The sequence below is a fragment of the Pollicipes pollicipes genome, unplaced genomic scaffold (assembly GCF_011947565.3).
Source record: "Pollicipes pollicipes isolate AB1234 unplaced genomic scaffold, Ppol_2.1 Scaffold_5724;HRSCAF=6776_pilon_pilon_pilon, whole genome shotgun sequence".
NCBI lineage: Eukaryota > Metazoa > Arthropoda > Thecostraca > Pollicipedomorpha > Pollicipedidae > Pollicipes > Pollicipes pollicipes.
The window spans coordinates 25,060,987-25,079,463 of NW_023596746.1; the positions used below are offsets into that span (position 1 = coordinate 25,060,987).

General features: G+C 57.9%; 2 protein-coding genes across 4 annotated transcripts in view; one reads left to right on the forward strand and one right to left on the reverse strand.

Moving 5' to 3' along the window:
* Positions 1-1,725, forward strand: part of LOC119102558 (dual specificity protein kinase CLK2) — a 43,137-nt gene extending 41,412 nt beyond the window's left edge. For both annotated transcript variants that reach the window (XM_037225947.1, XM_037225948.1), the window contains exon 12: positions 83-1,725. In XM_037225947.1, the coding sequence (XP_037081842.1) occupies positions 83-134 (52 nt within the window). In that variant the 3' untranslated portion in view covers positions 135-1,725. The remainder of the gene's footprint in view (positions 1-82) is intronic.
* Positions 1,726-3,485: 1,760 nt separating this feature from the next.
* On the reverse strand, positions 3,486-17,529 carry LOC119102559 (mannosyl-oligosaccharide 1,2-alpha-mannosidase IA). Of its 2 annotated transcripts, none has more exons than XM_037225950.1 (10): positions 16,965-17,529; positions 12,166-12,934; positions 11,745-11,963; positions 10,883-11,062; positions 8,948-9,161; positions 8,388-8,615; positions 7,087-7,225; positions 6,581-6,725; positions 4,633-4,749; positions 3,486-3,663 (listed from the first exon to the last, which is right to left on the reverse strand). In XM_037225950.1, the coding sequence occupies exons 2-10, from the start codon at positions 12,748-12,750 to the stop codon at positions 3,538-3,540; spliced, it is 1,953 nt and encodes a 650-aa protein (XP_037081845.1). In that variant the 5' UTR covers positions 12,751-12,934; positions 16,965-17,529; the 3' UTR covers positions 3,486-3,537. The 2 variants fall into 2 exon arrangements, with proteins under 2 accessions (XP_037081845.1, XP_037081844.1); XM_037225949.1 differs by having other exon boundaries at positions 16,929-17,529.
* Positions 17,530-18,477: the final 948 nt, after the last annotated feature.

The following is an 18,477-nucleotide window of genomic DNA, read 5'->3' on the forward strand; positions in this document are numbered from 1 at the left end:
TTGGCTACCGTACATCAGCTCAGTGGGCCCGCCATCTGCTGGCAAGGTCCGTGGCTCATCACCTGGCTGGGATCGCTTCCAGGCACCCGTTCTTCGCCAAGCTGGAGGAGGGACGGCGAGTGAACGGCTACTAGCCTGCGCGACCCCCGCCAGCGCCGGGCCCGCCCCACTGGAGGCGGCAGCCTCCCCAGGGCGGCGGCGGACACCAGGAGGGCCGACCCTGATGGCGGCCCGTGACCGACGGTCCGAAGAAGGAGAGCCGTCATCTCGACGCGGTGTGGAGGGCGGCGAAAGTCCGCACAGGCCGGCTGGGATCAGCTGCCACCCGAACAGTCCAGCAGAGGGACCGCGACAGTCCAGTGCAGGGACGGCAGGAGGACAGTGATCATCCCGACGGTTCGTTGAAGGGGCAGCGGCCATCCGAACTGTTCAGTACAGTGATAACGGTCCCACCAGCTGACAGGTTCGGTGAAGGGACAGCAGAGGCACAGCGACAGTCTGGTGAAAGGTCGGCAGAGGGGCAGTGATCATCCCGACGGTCTGGTGAAAGGACAGCAGAGGGACAGAAATCGTCCCGACGGTTCGTTGGAGGGACAACGGCCATCCGAACTGTTCAGTACAGTGATATCGGTCCCACCAGCTGTCTGATGGAGGGAGAGCGGCCACCTTGACAATCCGTTTGAGGATCAGCTGCATCCCAGCAATCTGGCAGAGGGACAGCAGTCACCCCGACAGTCCGGTGGACGCGTGGAGCTTGCCCTGACCTCTGGCGGAGAGATAGTGGCCCTCCCAAAACCCGGCAGGACAGCGGTCTCCCGCGAACCCCCGGCGGAAGATCCGCAGCCATAGCCTTATCAGGTGTTCTCTTGTGATGACCGGTGATTTACGAGCTATTTGTGGAGACAGATCGGCCCGCGTTGGCCGGCAGCCGGTGCGCGAGCTGCGGCTTGGACGCTGAACTCGACACTGCACGCCAACTGCAGTCGAGACGAGCGCGAGCGTCGCGAGATCGTTTTATAACGGCACCGATGCGGACGGCCGGTGATAGGTGGCTAGTCGATGTGTTAGCGCATAGATGGCACGGCGAAATCTTGGAGGTGGTACGCGGCTCCGCCGTCTGTAGCTGCTCGCCTCTGGTTATTATTGAATGACATACTGACGAGTTTAACTCAGCCCGGAGTCCTTTCGTGATGTCCGAGTACGCTTTTGAACGGCATGTACTAACGATGCGCGCCTCCGTCAAGGTGGCGCCGCCCGCGGGGCGGGCCCGCCAGCGCCTCGCCGCCGCTCCGCCGGCTGTGAGGGCGGGCCGCGTCCGCTGCCACCGTCGCGCCCTCTGTCGTCCGCCTGCGCCAGGCGCCGGTGCTCGCCGGTCGACTGCCCCGCGTCGCCGTTGCTGTCACGTGCGCTGCCGAGTGGAGGCTCCCTTGTGTGGGCCACGTGCGGCGGCGGCGGCGCGCGGGGCGCGTGCTGACGACCCCCGGCCGGTGCCTGGCTGACGGCCGCGAGCCGCGTGCGCCGCCCCGCCGCGGCCGTACCGTGTCCCTCCTCCACAGACGGCCCTTGTTGGCGCGGCGCGGCGAGTCGCGCCGCCTCTGCCCGGCGTGATTCGGCGGCGAGTCACGCCATCGTTCGGCGTAACCCGATGTCTGGGCCCGCCTAACCAACGCCGAAGTGATACCTGCGTGTGTTGGGCTATTGGTGTCGAATGAATACATCGCATTAAACACAACGGCGTTTTTCTAAGGTTAGCGATGGGGGCAGGGCTCCCACATCAGGGAGCAGTGTAGTCAGGAACGGCGCGCAGTCAGCTCTAGTCGCGACCACGAGGGGACAGCCGGCCGCGGCGGGGCGTCAGTCGTCGGGAGCGGGCGGCGCTGCTGTCCGACGGGGTCACGTGGGCACGAATCTGACGCCGTTGATGGCACCCCGTCCGGGCTATGGCCCGGGAAGTCGAGCGGCCGCATCACACGGCACGCCACCCGACCGCTGGCCGGTGCGGCACCCTCCAGACCGCTACCGGCCCGCGGGCCCGAGCGGCGAGCCCGCCATCGAGCCGTCAGTTGCCGCCACGCGGGCGCGAGACAGTGGCGCGAGTGTCGGCGGACCGGCCGCTCCCGCCGCCCGCGACACACACCGAGCACGCCGCCTGACCCCTGCCGCCGAGCGGCTTCTCCCATGACAGGCTTCGCCCTCCTGCGAACGGCTCCGGCTTTATTGCGAACACAAACCACGGCCCCTGGCCCACCACAGCGCAGCGCGGCCAAAGCTTGCAAACACGCGACGACGGCTCGACAGTCCCGAAGCCTGGCCTGCGGCGGCGGCCGGCTCAGCACGCGCACACTCGGATCGCCTGGCACGCCGCGGCGGCGCGCCCTCCTCGCCCGGAGACACTGCGCGGAGCAAGAGGGACGCCGGCCGGTCCTCTGTTGATACGGCAGTGGGCAGACGAGGTCCGCCGCTCAGATCGTTAGGAGCGCCACTAGGGTGCGCCCCAGGGGCGCGGCCGCCACGTGATATTGGTCTGCTGTCACGGGAATTGGATAAAACGCCTGTAAAGGCTCACAGGTAAGAGGGCTCGGCAACAGCGGGCAACAGTCTAGTCTACGAACACCTGCTACATGCCGACAACTGCCCACGCATGTTCACGCAGTGAATTAAAACGACGCATGTCTACAAGCCTCGCCACCACTCAATCAACGTACAACAACGCTGGAAAATAGCGGCTTCCGTAATCTGAGGCGATGGAACAATTATTTAAATATCTAAAAAGGCAAACAACACCTTTCCAAAGCACGTCAACGCGCTGCAACCAGAACGTCAACGGCCGGCACGACGCTGCAGCGTGTTCTTGTCGCGATCTTTGGAGGCCGAGCTTGCTTTGGCAGTGCAGTTCGAGCCCGTGGGTACCGAGCCGTAACGCCCGCCAGTGGCGGCCCCACAAGCGCCTCTTCCTCGCCGGGCCTAAGAAGTCCTTCCTCCACGACCGCAACACTCGGTCCCGCATCGGACGGCACGTTCAACAGTTCGGAACCACACAACAAACTCAACACACCGTGGCGACCCCAGCCCCGCACCCGCTCGTTAGCCAGACGCTCGTATTAGTTTCGCGCAGATCCACACTGTCGTTGCACGTGGCGAGGAATATCGATATTCGTTGGCACGGCTGCTGCAGATCTCTCATGACACGTGGCAGCGGATGACACGTGGCAGCGGATGACTCGCGCGCTCCGCGGCCGCTCCGGGGCGGCCCGCGCCGCTCCCTCCCCGCGATGAGCAGCCGCCTGCGGGAGCGGCCGCCCGTCCGGCCGGGGCGGCGGCGGAGCCACTCTCCGCGCCGGTCGGGTCGCGCCACCGGCCCGGGCGTTGGTCCACGGCGCCGGCCGACACCGCGCCGGCCGTGGTCGCACTGCAGCCGCGGCCCGGCCCACACGGACGGAGCGCGGCGGACACGGCCCGGCCGGCGGACCGACTGCCGCCCGCCGACCGGCCGCGCCCCCACTCGGCCCTATCACAGGCGGGTGCCGAGATTCGTCACTAGGTGGCGCGCCACTCACGGTACAGCGGGTTGGCGCCCCGGATCGGCAGAGGATGAGCCTCCGTGTTGAGAACCCACTCGTCCAGCGGCATCAGGGACTTGTCGCTGAACAGCAGGTACAGGTACTGCGAACACAGGCGGCGCCGATAGTGGTGCAGGGTAACCATGGCGACAAAGGCATGCGAAGCCAACCGTTAATGGCTGCACATGACCGCACAGGCAAAGCGAGCAGGCACCGACGACTCGAGCATACACTGGGAACATAGGCAGAGACCAGAGGCAGACGTTAACGGCACAGGCAGGTGCCGAAAGCGTAGACAGACACCCACAATACAGACAGAAGTGCCATTAAACCAGACACTAACAACACAGACACCAACAATGCATGGAAATACAAGCAGACACTGCCAATACAGGGAAACGCTGACAAGGCGGGCGGAGCAAATACTGGTAATACAGGCAAACGCTTGTCAGCACAGGCTGGCACCAGTGAGCAGACACATAGACAGTCACAGACAGATGAAGTAAACACACGGAGACGCTACGACCGGCAAACCCTAACATCATACGCGAACAACGCCAAAACATGCACCTATTGACAACACATGCCAACACTGATGACACATGCAAACACTGACGTACACTAACAACACGGGCATCCACGACCACGAGGTTTGTCACTGACAACACATTTCAACACCATCACAGACAGTTGCATAGCGTTACTAACGACACAGGGGGACACAGACGACACCGACGGCTAATGACAACACGGTCATTCACGGACGACGCAGCCAGACGCTGGCCACAGATCAAGCGCGAGAACAGGCAGGTCATAAGGACTCCGACAGACGCTCTCGTTGAGCAGCTATAATTTAGCAGGCAAAAGGACTCGAGACTCATCCCAGTGACCAAGGACCAAGCCCATCCCAGACACGGCCAAAAACCCGTCCAATGCCCGGTCAAAAACCTAGCAGGCGCTGCAACACCCCACGCCCCCTGGAGAAGACTCCCCAGCGGTAGCCCACTGTCTTCCACCGCCTGCGTGACGTCACTCTGTGTTGTGTCGGTGCGCGGGCGTCTCAACGGCCTACCTTGAGTGTCTCAGCGAGGAAGTAGCTCTGCTGCACGTCGTCCTGGCGCGGGCTGGACGACTCGACGTTCTGGATACCCGAGTAGCCAGCCTCCGCCCGGCAGTGACGCTCGATTGCCTGTCGGGTCACCGGAAGTCAGTGGGGGTCAGCGGGGGTCAGCGCGTGGAAAGGTCGGACCGTGCAGACGCCACGGGGCGCAGGCAAAAACCGGCCGTCTGGAGGTGGGGGTGGGGGTGGGGGTGGGGGTGGGGGTGGGGGTGGGGGTGGGGGTGGGGGAGGGGCTGGGGAGGGCAGAGGCTCGACGGTTGGCAACTGTGGGCTGAAGGGCGCTTAGTGGGCGCTTATCCGTCGGCGGCAGGTGGGCGTCTTTGAGAATGTGTGGTTTACCTCGTCACGCAGGCTTGGAAGTTCTACTTTAGGCCGCACCCTATTCAATCATACTTATGCCAGGATTTAGTGGGCTCATGGAAGGAACTGCGCTGCTGACGATTACGTGCGGGTGAATCAACAGCATATTTAGTCCTACAAGGCGCCTTCCACAACATAGGACAAGCGAAGTGAAAAATGTGCCATCAATGTGCTACCGTGCCAGCAATTTCACGGTACCGTTGCCAACCGAACGGGACTTGTATCCTTTGTCCACTTTGCAATGTCACAGGAAAGTCGTGTCCCGTCAAACAGCCCGCGTGCAAATGTTTTAAAGAAAACGAAAGCACAACCGAATGGCGCCAGACACCTTTGAGAAACCACACACATGGTTCTCGTCAGAGACTGCCATCATAACGACCAGGCAGAGGGGTTCGCTTAAGGAGCTTTCGAACTGATTCCGAGATCGCATTGTTTCAATGTGGCTGGATGTGAGTCACGGTAGGCTTCGTCATTTCAGCAACGAAAACAGCGACTCCTGAATGACCTGTTTCCCATGACTGTGACACCGAACTGTCATGCCCTAATCCACTTCTGACAGTCAGGCCGCAGTCGGTGATGTTCGAGCCTGGTTCTCAAGACCGCACGGTGCGTCTTCTCGTCAATTACTGACCTCACTAGGTCCATAAAAACTCGATGCGTCAACCCACGCTTTCGTTGATGAGACCATTCGTTCTCCCCACCTATCGAATGGTGCCGGTCCCATGTCCACGCAGCTCCTGTTCACCGATGTACGGACCAGGTTTCAATCCGCGCTTTTTCGCAATGCAACTGATAAGTTTCTACTGCTAATCGAAAGCCACGTGCTATTGCATATCTTTTGCTCGTCTTCCCATGGTTAAAGATGACCCAATCAGCAGAAAGAAAGCTTGGCTGATGATTGGAGATAAGGTGACGAAAATTTGAGTAAGCTTTGATTAGATTGGCCAATCTTTAAAGAACCATACCTCCTCCCACTGAAAACTCAATCACGCTGTGACGAATGGCCGCTACGATATCAACTTCTTTAAAGTACAACGACAGAGCTAAGTTTCTCAAGTTGAAATAAGTCTGATGGGTTCCAATAGCCCCCGCCCTGCCTACGTTCTCGCTCGCTCAAGCTTGCCTGTCCTGCCCACGAATTAGTTAACAGCGTAGCAGCCGCACTCCTTGCCGCAGACAGCACATACTGGCTGGCGGGCTCCCACCCCCGGCAGGTGCAGACCGTGGCACATTCCTGGGTGGCCTCCCAGCCCCACCTGCGGTAAGTGCAGACCGTGGCACATACCTGGGTGGCCTCCCAGCCCCACCCGCGGTAGGTGCAGACCGTGGCACATACCTGGGTGGCCTCCCAGCCCCACCCGCGGTAGGCGCAGACCGTGGCACATACCTGGGTGGCCTCCCAGCCCCATCCGGGGTAGGTGCAGACCGTGGCACATACCTGGGTGGCCTCCTAGCCCCACCTGCGGTAAGTGCAGACCGTGGCACATACCTGGGCGGCCTCCCAGCTCCACCCGCGGTAGGTGCAGACCGTGGCACATACCTGGGCGGCCTCCCAGCCCCACTCGCGGTACTTCTTGTCGCCGGTCATGCGCCAGAGCACGAAGTAGCTCTCGATGACCTCGGGCCGCAGGATGTAGTACTTCTCTTGCATCTTCATGGCCTTAGCTTCGATGGCGTCCGAAAACCTGCGCCACAGCGCGCGGGTTAGTAATGGTGTTCCTGCCCCCCCCCCCCTCCCCTCTCCGTCTGGCATGCACAATAGGTCACGCCGCCCAGTGACATGCAGACAGGCGCTCCTCGGCCGTCCTCCAGCGGCCGGCTCACCACCTCACACAGCACGCTTGGAATCCACTGGGTCAAACAAGCCAAACTGTGTAGCGGCCCAAAGGGCGGCACGGGCCGACTCCAGTCATGGGACGGGCACTGAGCTAGCCGGCTCTGCTACCGGAGTACCAGGGGTCGCGGCGCGCGTGGCGCCGACTATGGCCACCACGATGGGGTCAGCCCGCATTGGTATCCCGACCGGCCGCCGACGGCGGGGCGCACCTGAAGTTTTCGGGACCGAGCTTGGTGGCCGTGCGGTCGTAGGACTCGTGACAGGTGTGCGTGATCTCGGCGCCGATCCGCGCGTACTGCTCCGAGTTCTTGTTGGAGTCGGTGACGGCCGCCAGCGCGTACAGGCCGCCTGTTGGCAAACGGAATTCAGGTCATGGCACAGCGTCAGGTCACGGCACAGCGTCAGGTCACGGCACAGCGTCGAGTCACGGCACAGCGTCAAGTCACGGTACAGCGTCAAGTCACGGTACAGCGTCAGGTCACGGCACAGCGTCAAGTCACGGCCCGATGTCAAGTCACGGCACAGCGTCAGGTCACGGCACAACGTCAAGTCACGGCACAGCGTCAAGTCACGGCACAACGTCAAGTCACGGCACAGCGTCAGATCACGGCCCGATGCCAAGTCACGGCACAGCGTCAGGTCACGGCCCGATGTCAAGTCACGGCACAGCGTCAGGTCACGGCACGTCAGGTCATGGCGCAGCGTCAAGTCACGGTACAAAGTCAGGTCACGGCACAGCGTCAAGTCACGGTACAACGTCAGGTCACGACCCGATGTCAGGTTACGGCCCGATGTCAAGTCACGGCACAGCCTCAGGTCATGGCACAGCGGCAGGTCACGGCACAGCGGCAGGTCACGGCGCAGCGTCAGATCACGGCCCGATGTCAGTGCACGGCACAGCGTCACATCACGGCCCAAAGTCAGGTCACGGCACAGCAGCCGGTCACGGCCCGATGTGAAGTCACGGCAAAGCGTCAGGTCATGGCACAGCGTCAGGTCACGGCACAGCGGGAGGTCACGGCGCAGCGTCAGGTCACGGCACAGCGGCAGGTCACGGCGCAGCGTCAGGTCACGGCACAGCGGCAGGTCACGGCGCAGCGGCAGGTCACGGCCCGATGGCAGGTCCCGCTGTCCCACGCACGACAAATCTGCGGGCTCGGGTCACAACTAAACGGCAGGATGCCAACGATCACGTCACCGGCACACAGGTCACCGTCAACAACCTCACAAACTACGGCTGTCGGTTACTGTTACAGTGGCGTATCCATCGCGCGTAAACCACTGAAACACCCGCCGGTTCGTAGTTATCGCATGCCAAAAACATCTTATGATGCATATGTCACATACATAATATGAAAACAAAGTCTAGGTAAATATGTCGAGCACAGGGCATTCACCCTATCTCCTCCTCCGCGCTCCGCAGGAGCTGCTAGCGTGTGCTGCGCCGATCCGGGACAGCGCCCCCCCCCCCCCCCCCTCCCTCCACTGCTCACACCCGCCCGCCGCTCACCGATGAAGCAGGCCAGGTGGTCCATCTTGTGGTTGGGCCGCTCGTACTGCATCTCGGCGATGTAGGTGAGACCGGACACCTTGGACTTCTTCAGCAGGCGCTGCGTGATGTTGCCGATGGCGTGGTGGAACATCTCGAGCGCCTCCACGTCCTCGCCGCCGCTCCGGATCCATTCCTTCAGCAGGTACTCGTAGAACGAGTCGCCCAGCGCGCCCACAGACATGTGACCTGCCACAGGCGCCGACCCAGGTCAGGAGCGGCGCGCCGGGCCCAGCTGGGCCGGGCCGAGGAACGGGCTCCCAGCGACAGGCCGCGCCGTCCACACTCAGCACCGAAACCTCTGGCGCTCCTCGTCGTCTGTCCCCCAATTCGACGTGCATAACCCGTGTGGTTGAGACATAAACACACATGTACCCGCCAGACGTTATACCGAATTCACATTACATCAACTCTCGATAACAATTCTTCGAGTGTCCACCTGCGGGGAGTACTCGGGCCGTCCCACACACCCCGGTACTATGCCGTGCTGTACGTGGGCCCGGCCAACCCACGCTACTTACGCTGGCCCCACTTCCCCGTCTTGGGGTTGAGGTAGTTGGGGTAGAGGCCGTTGGGCTTGTCCAGCTTGCGCACCACCTGCCGGATGCGCTCCACCTTCTTCCTGAACTCGGGGTCGCCGGTGACGTCCGAGAGGTAGCTGAACTCCATGTGCAGCGTGCCGAACTCGGAGAGGATCGAACTGGCGCCCGACGCCCAGCCGTAGTTTTTGGCGCGCTGGGGGCCGCAGCGCACGTGTCAGACGCCGCTCCGAGCACGCCGCGCCACAGAGGCGAGCACGGGGCACCGTGTGCGCCACGTCAACACTTGGTGCATGGGTTAGCAGGCACCGCAGGAACGCATGAGGGCCACGGCCATGGCGCTAACAGCACCGGCGGCGGAGGACACCAATGAAGCGTACGTGTCTTGGGCGTTTTAGACTGACATTTGAGTTCTGCAAGCTTACGAAGTTCTGCCACAACGGAGTTTTAGCAGGGGCATGTTTGGAGGCAGGTCGATGTCACCGTGGAGATGCATCGTCTGTATCAAGTGATACGGATGGTACACTTGCACATGCAAGAGATACACGATGGAAGCACATATGTTTAATACTGCAATGCAGTAGGCCAGATCGGCAACGTGTGACGTTCGTTACACCTATCAGAACTTCATACAATGAAAGGCAGCTTTGGCTCATGGCATAGCGTTCATTCGTCGCCATAGAATAAATAGCAACGTCCAAGGCACACACAAGAGAACGAAATACACTCAATCCAATATCAGATCAGGACAACATCCAAAACAGATTCAAAGTCAACTAAAACAAGAACGCAAATCCATAGCGATATGCGTCCTACGAAATTCCGAAGGATTTTAAAGGATCGAGAACTGGGATGTCTCAGGCTGCTGAGGTTCCCGGTCATGCCTAGGAGTCCATGACTAGAAGCGCTGATGATCCTCGATCCAGGATTCTGCAGCTTAAGTTTCCAATGACCAACACATTACTCAGAGTTCCCTTCATTTATCCCTAAGTCTACTCCAACCAGCTGTATAATAAAACTGAAAAACTACATTTGGGGTGAAGTGATCGTACCATGGAAAAAGTAGGCTTCTATGGGATATGCAGGATGGAGAGAAGTAGGCCATTATGCACAAGTCAACATACCGAGTCGGATAAAAATTTATCACTGGGGTAAAGAGAACCATCCCAGCACAGTTCTCCCAGGCGAACACAGCAGATAGTGAGGACAACCCACTGGTGGTACATCTGTATAAATGGGCTGGATAAATAAAAATAGCAACAACAATAGGCTTGAAGTATGCGTGAAAAATAAAAGATCGCAATTTTAATCATGCTACAGAACGTACAGTTAGTCAACAAAAACATCGTGAATGTTGCACAAGCAGGTAGCATCGCATCTCAGGGTCCCGAAAGAGCCGAAAGGACTTCGAAACGAAGGATGTCTTCAGCAGATAGTACTGTGATGTAGAGTTAGATCCAACACAACTTCCAGACCTGGAGTTATATCGGTGGCCCATTTCACACCCAGCTAAAGTCTCCCGATCGTAACCCAACATCTGCCGACGTCGCGTGGGAGGCAGCGATGGCATGTGGGAGGCAGCGATGCTTGACCCACTTGTACACCGTACCAGACCATGGGGAGTTGTGGCGCTTACCCCAGCAGCAACACCACGGAACAATTACATGAGATGGTGGTGCATACCATGGTAGTAAATACCACTAGAACGCCAAAGGGAAAGGTCGCACCCGTCTCAGTAATGGGCACCACCAGACTGTAGGGATGTGGTGACACTCACCCGGTAGTGGGCACCACCAAACTGTAGGGGAAGTGGAGACACTTACCCCAGTTGCGGGCACCACCAGACTGTAGGGGATGTGGTAACACTCACCCTGGTAGTGGGCACCACAAGACAGCAGGGAATGTAGTGACACTTACCCCGGTAGTGGGCACCACCAGACTGTAGGGGATGCCGGTGGGTGTGTTGAAGCCGGGCAGCAGGGCCCGGGCGATCGCATGCGCCTTGTCTCGGAACAAGACGTCCCCGGTCATGGCGAAACACGACAGCAGGCCGCCCACGTACCGGATGTTCATCTCGAATATGGAGACCTCCGAGTCCTGCGGCCAGGCAGACGTCACAGCGCACCAAGCGGCGATGGGACCGCTGGACCTGGCCTGCCGGGTAGCCAGCTGGGCCTGGCCCGGCACAACTATTCACAATGGGTCCCACCTGCGTGGTGTTTTGATGTTCTATCACGATCAAAAAGCCCATTATATTGGTCTCAAAATCTGTTTTCTCCGAACCATGCATCTACGAGCACATAAACCGTTTAGAGCCAAGTGAGTTGTGTTGAAAATAACCGATCTTCAAGATACCAGGAGGTGTTCGTTAAAGGACGCTGTGGGGCAGCTACTGAAATGTTAATATATGAGAAACTCGACGTTTTAAGGCAGTGTTGACGGTCACCAGTGACCATGAGCAAGGTGAGCATGATCACAGCTATTTTAAAGATAAGAACTCAACACGTGGACAAACCACGCGCACACAAACCTAAATGCTCATCCTCCAAAATGTAAACGAGCGTGTCAGCTTAAATTGCATTAAAAATGAAATGCAAAATAATACAAATCGCAAAGTATTTTGATTGTAAACCAAATATCATGTGTTTAACATAACTGTCCGTGTATAGCCTACTCTCCCTGCCATCCGATCATGTTCACCCCACAGACACACCATCTGCGACACGGCACAGCGGGGGGGGGGGGGGGGACGCCCGCCCGCCGGCGACCATGCACCCACCAGCGAACTGGCGTCCAGGTGCTCCTGGATCCAGCGTCGACCCTCGGCGAACTGCTCGGTCATGCCCATGATGTACAGCGTGTCCATGGCGTCGACGATTGTGGCGCCCATCGGCCGGCGACCGAAGATGCCGGCCGAGTGGCCGCGCTTGCTCACCGGCCGGAGCTCGTTCGAGCCCCAGGCGTACATTTGGTAGCCCTTCCAGGCGTGCTCCATCATCTGTGGCGGCGCCGGCGGCGGTCAGTCAGGGGTCGTCCGGTCGGCGACCGGGTGCGGACGGTGTGCTGGACAGCCATGATGTTTGGGGGCCACTCCAAACATGGCGCCACTTGAAATCCAAACGTTCTACCTATTTCGACAAGTATCACAGGGACAGCGCACCGCACATAAGCTTCCCACCACGGCTGCGCAGACTGCTCACCTTTTTGACCGTGTCCCTGCGGTGGCGCATGACCGGGTCGGGGTCCTCGTCGTCACCGATGACGAGAGGCGCCACCGTCTCCCGCGAACCGCCGCCGTCCGCTGGCGCGGGGGCGGCCGGCGCCGCCGGGGGCTCCACCTCGTCCACCTCGACGTTGTCCACGTCGCCAGAGTCGACGTGGCGCGGCTTGGCCAGCGGCGGCGGCGGCAGGGCGCCGGCCGAGCGCACCTTGTCATAGAGTTTCTGGCGGTCCTGCACCACGTGCGGGTCTTCGATCTGGTTGCCGTCGTGGCGCAGCAGGAGGTTCTCATGCGCCTCGTCGGCGTGCGGCGGCGGCGGCAGCAGGAAGCCCTCAGCGGTGTCCTGCACGCGCTTCTGCACGCGGCCCAGGCTGTCGATGCGCCGGATGCTCTCGCCCAGGTCCGGCAGGAAGAAGATGGTGCCGAAGCAGATGAACACGATGGTCACGCCGATGGCGAGGAAGATGTGCGTCTCGCGGCAGCGGAAGCCCTGCCGAGAGCCGGCGGCCGCGCCAGCGGCCGGCAGCCGCTGGAAGCGTGGCAGGATATCGTCCGTCACGCCCATTGTCCAGTCACATAGCGTGCTGGGGCGTCGTCAGCCTTCGGACGGCGGCGCCGCGTGTGACGCTCACAGGCGAGCGGCCGCGCAAGTGATGGGGCGGTGGTGGAGCCGACGACAGCGGTGAGCCGGTAAGTGTGACAGCTGACACGATGGGTCTTCTTAGTGGTTAGCTGCCACCAGTGGTCAACTGTAACAGCGCCGTAGTCATGTGAGTCAAACCACGGAGGACACAGATAGCTGTAAATAGTCACTATACTATCACGCTACTTACTAGCATGCTTTGTGGCGACCTTAATGGTACAAAGGGCATTGACAGAAGCAATGTCAACGAACACATGCGTGGACTTGTAAGATCTAAGACCGAGTTATGGCTCATCACCCAGCCCAACACAAACCCCTGGCGGGGAACTCGTTACTTTCAATGGGTGATCAAGGTCCTCCGCCGGTTTGCACAATTTCACAGTGTGAAGTGAAACAACTGTCTCCGCGCGGCAGCGGGCTGTGTAATCATAGAGGACGAGACATTTTGGGCCAAGGCCAGAATCCAGACCATTAGCTCTGAAAGCGCCGCGCGACAATTGTTTGCGCCCTGCGGACAGTGGCAGGCATTGCAGTCGAGTTGGTAAAGACCCGCTCCGAATGGCAAGGTAACGAGGGAGGTCCTCACCGAGGCTCAGCGGCGCCTTTTGCTCTGGCCTAAGACAACGTTCTATCCGTCATCACCCTCGGGGAAGAACCGCGACTTATTTATTGCCGAACGCGACAAGGGTCGCCGTGGCGCTGTGGCCGGGGGTGATGGCACGGCCATGGTCGGGATAGAGCAACGTTTATTTCGGCTTGAAGCAACCGACGGACGTCGACGTCGGGATGAAAGGCGCCGGACGAAGCAGGCGCTGGGAGCGGCAGATATCCGTCACCGTGTTTATCGTGTGCAGATATCATGTTACATCGTGTGCAGATTTCCACGTGTTTGCCGCCCTCGAACTCAGAGTCGGAAGAAGGGAAAACCGCTATCCTGCCCAAGCACAGTCGCAAATTTGGTGCTCCATGGCTGGCATCGGCACTGGACCGGACCGAAACTACCAGCCGTGGGGCTATTCTCATGGAGCAAGCGTTACCGCCAGTCTCGGCCAACACGCGAGTGAACTGTCTCTCAGCCATGAGACGATTCGTCGTTCGCGATGACGTCATAGCGCAGACATCGCCAACGAAGTAACGAAGACTCTCGATCCCCGCATCCCGATCATCTTAAACTGGCACGGACGAAATGTCTCTGACTTCCGCGGCAGCAAGGTCGAACGCATCGCCCTCCTCGTGTCCGGCGACGGCGGCAACGGCGTTCTTGCCTTGCCCCAGTTGCCCGCTGGAACCGGTCGCGGCACGTGGACACTGCACGGCACATTCGGTAGCTGGGGTATCGTCGGTTGCGTGGTCGAGCTCTGTTCGGACACTACGGCTTTCAACAACGGTATCCTCTCGCGTGCTTGCATCTTCATCGAGCGGGGCCTTCACCACCGGTCGCTAAACCCGACCTGGTGGCGCCACGTGCTACAATCGGAGGCCGAGGAGGTCTTCAGCGGGTGCGTCGGCACCTCTTCTGGTCCCGACATCCACCATTCTCGCACATGAAGAAGCGCTAGCAGTTCGTACACGTTCAAATCGGCGACCACGGCGCCCGGTGGAGCCCCCAGCGAGGCGTGCGCTTCATGCAACCGGGGGCATTCCCCGCGCCCGGAGGGTGGCCAAGGTGATCCCGGCTATAAATCTCCCTCTGTTCCGGCAGCATCTCGACATTATGGCTCACGACGCCTGGGACGTCCCGCGCTGCCGTTTGATGCTCCGGCCCAATTCAAGGCGCTCCTGCCCGCCGCTGTCCTTCCAGCTGACCAGGCGATGCTGAAGGCGCTGGTTGACTACGGCACGGTGGACATAGGGGTCTGCAAGACCACCTCGCGGGTATTCCGGTGCAATCTCCGGTGCCTGAGTGAACACCTGGCAGCCATCGCTCTCTTCGATGACGATACGCCGCTGGAGGCGAATACGGCGAATGGCTGCAACCATTAAGGAGACAGAGAGCATGCACAAACCTCCGAGGCGCATTGTCCTGGACGTATCCCCACAGGTCTCGAGAGAAGCAGACAATTTCACGACATCCCAAAAGCTTATTTTCGAGAAGCTCGCAATGCACACTCATTCCTCGCGTCGAACTCAGCTACCTGGCTGACCGCTGTGTCCCACGTGACGGCGCAACGGCGCGCCTCGGCGTCAGGCGGAGCCGATGACGCTGTGGAATGTGAGTCGAGCTGATGCAGCAGTACAAGTAGGAGCCGCGGCAGTATTTAATGCGACTCGCTGAATGGCACGGGAAGGAGAGCCCGGTCCCCAACGCCGAAAACGCGCGCGGAGGACGACCCATCCCACCCTGAAATGCCACAATGAGTATGTGGGCAGCTGGTGAGTATGCCTCCATTTCCTTTTCTACAAGTGATGCTGCTCATGTTGTTTAAGGGTCACTTCATGTGCTTGTGAAAGGCAATAATTATGGATGCTGAGCACAAATAATACAGTGATAGTGTACATCCTTGACACTCAGTCCAGAGCATGATAGATATGGTCCATGCTACCCCTAATAACATTCTCAGATCAGGCTTAAAACATTATGTATGCAGTTTTCTCAGCTAGCCTCACAATCCATAAATGGCTGCCATCAAAACCATAGAAAGATTTGCATACAACATCCCAACATACCAAGCTAGTTGTAAGTTGTCAAACTCTCTGATTACTTGTTAGGGACATCAGCTGACTTTTGAGCCTGACATGTACCATACATACCTAAATAGCATGCCAACACATAATGACAAAAACACAGATTGTTTTCATAGAGTGTATCCATGGCAGCACTGAAATAAGATGATTTTAAGGTCCAAACATTTTTACACAAAACGCTGAATAAATTTAGGTACCCACCCAGACTATTTCCTAGAGAAATTGCTACGTGATGGTGTACTGGGCATGCAGCTGCCAGACATTGTCAATATATGCATTTTGTGTGGCCCAACCATGTTGAGAAGAAAGCCCCTCTGCATGCTAGTATGTGTTAGGTAGCCAAGAAGGCATCACAGGTTCTTTTGTGATCTGGTTGGGATTGTGTTTTTAAAACAAATAGAACAATACTACTACCATGCAATACAATGACAAAGTAACAGAGATGAGATGCTGTTTTAGGTGCAGTTCATGGTAGGAGAACAGTGGAGGGCCAAACCTGGCAATATTCATAAATGTTGTTGACTGCATGCCAGCAGGCTTTTTTCTCCAGAGGGCCCACTTGGAGAAAGGAGGACACCAATAGACAAGGTTCCCCAAACTTGTTTTCTGGCTGCACTGTTGATATAAGATATTTACAAGCATTGCCTTTTTATGATGCTGTAGCTGATATCAAATCTTCAATCTCACAAAAAATATGAAAAAACATTACTTATATACCTAGCAGCTAATGCTGACCCTTAAGCTTACTAAGACCGATAACAAAATTTCAAACCAACCCATTGGAGAAAGCATCAAATCTCTTGATGTTGGCCATTGTAAGCAATGGACCAGGAACAAGAAAGCAAGATCGCAAGATCTCATAATAGATTATTATGCTTATGCATCATGCATACACAGGTGCACAGAACATGTTTTGTTGGTATTCAACAGCATGCAAGGAATATTTCCTCTGTTTGGTTAATTACTTTACAATTGAAATTATTGAAAGCAATAATGCCTAATGTAGCCCACCATGCAGACACAATAGAAGCTGTATGCACAATCTCAAAACTTATTACCTAAACTTTTATACAGGTTTGGTTTTTCTCGTACCTTTGCCTGTTACTGAATCTGAACACTTAACATGGAAAAATGCACAATTTCCCTCACTCAAGATCAGACCATGCATCACAGCCTGATCATCTTATGTCTCATACTTGTCTGTGTGGACAAAATTCCATTTGGTTGACTCATTTTGTATGATGGGTTTATACTCATGGGGCAGAAATCAGACCTAACACAACTCAGCTATCACCAGCGTGCACGCACTTTCTTGCCCACTGTTCACATTCGGAAAAATGATGCATCCATCCCATTCATAAAATTTGCCAAGGATACAAGTACAGCAATGCAGCAGGTATCACATGAAGCCTCACCAGCTGCTCCACCAACCCACCAGGCAGGTGCCTTACACGCAACTGAATGCTACCACTCCTTCAAGCTTTCACACTCCCACAAATTCCCAGACAGCAGCAAACTAGTCAAGTGGCCTGTATTGTGCCCCAACTGCGCCACTACCGTCCACAAATATGGAAGCTGAACACATCACCATTATATAAAGATAAGACAAAAGAGCCACGGTCATTTATTTAACTTCTCTTGAAATCGTACATATAATCCTCGTTTTCATACAGCGCAGCATAATTGTTCACATGCTCATGTCAAGCTGGTCAGTTATGAAACACAGTACAAATTCCAATGCTACCAAACTTGTTTTTGTTTCTTACGTCCCTTGCTGTTGCCGTGGCAAGCTAGTTAGAGATACGAAACCCGTCGGAAAGTTCGGTGTCGTGCGGGGGTAGGTCTCTTACGACCACAAGGATTGCAGCTGTATCGGTATTAGGTTTATGCTGCGTGATCCAAGTGCACCAATGGATTGGATCCATTGCAATAATTGTTACGTTCAACCAGGTCAGGAAAAACGGCGTTTCTTGCTCACTAGTTGCGGGCACGTGTTCTGCGCTCAATGCTGCATGTCGTGCGCCAATGACAAGTGCAAGGTGTGTCAGTCCATTTGCAAGACAATACCTCTATCGTCCAAAATGAAACCGGACGTGGAAGTTTTCTTTACCAATCCAATGGACTTGGCGCGTCGCTGCCTTGCGTCCTTCACACAGGCAGCCCAGAAAATGCAGACCGTCAGCGACTTTCAAAACGGCCACCGGCAGCGCCTGTACGAGCACATGCGCAGCGATATGTGCACGCTGCGGCAGCAGGCGCGCGGCACTGGCCAGCTGGAGACCCGCTGCCGCCAGCTGGAGGCGCGCTGCCAGCAGCTGGAGGAGCACCTGGCGCGGCTGCAGGCGCGCCGTAGCCCGCGGGATTCGTCGCCGGGCTTCCTGAGCGGCATGGTGCGCTCCCAGCCGATGTGCCGCAGTTCGCCGCAGACTACAGGCACGTCCGCCAGCAGTCCATATATGGACGTGGTGCGGCGCGCGCGGCCGTTCGAGCTGGCCGCCGCCGCCGCCGCGCGAAGCTCGCCGATGACGGTCAGCCCGCAGGCGGGTCAGCGCCAGACCTCGCTGCTCGCCAAGTTGTTCGCGTCACCAGGCGTGGCGAAGTCGCCCAACAACATCTGACCGGTCAGCGACCGCGGGTCGTCCGGCCGGTTCCGCTGTGAACCCTGAGCTGTTGCGTTGGGTTGCGTTCCTTTCCTCGCGCGGTTACCCGCGATGGGGCGTGAGAGCTTTCCACGCGTGCCCGCTTGCCCCGATTGAAAGTTACAACATTGAAGCGAGTCCAGATGTCCTTACCGTTTGCTGCTGTGTTGATCTTATCGTCCAATGCATTATCACTCGCAAACGCGTTACGAGGCCGCAAACATGCTGGCAGACCACCCAGGCCGCACCGGCTTCGTACTCCCCGGCGGAAGTCCGAGAATGAGGCGCCAGAAAGTGGGCTCGCCTGGCGGCACGCGCATTTCAG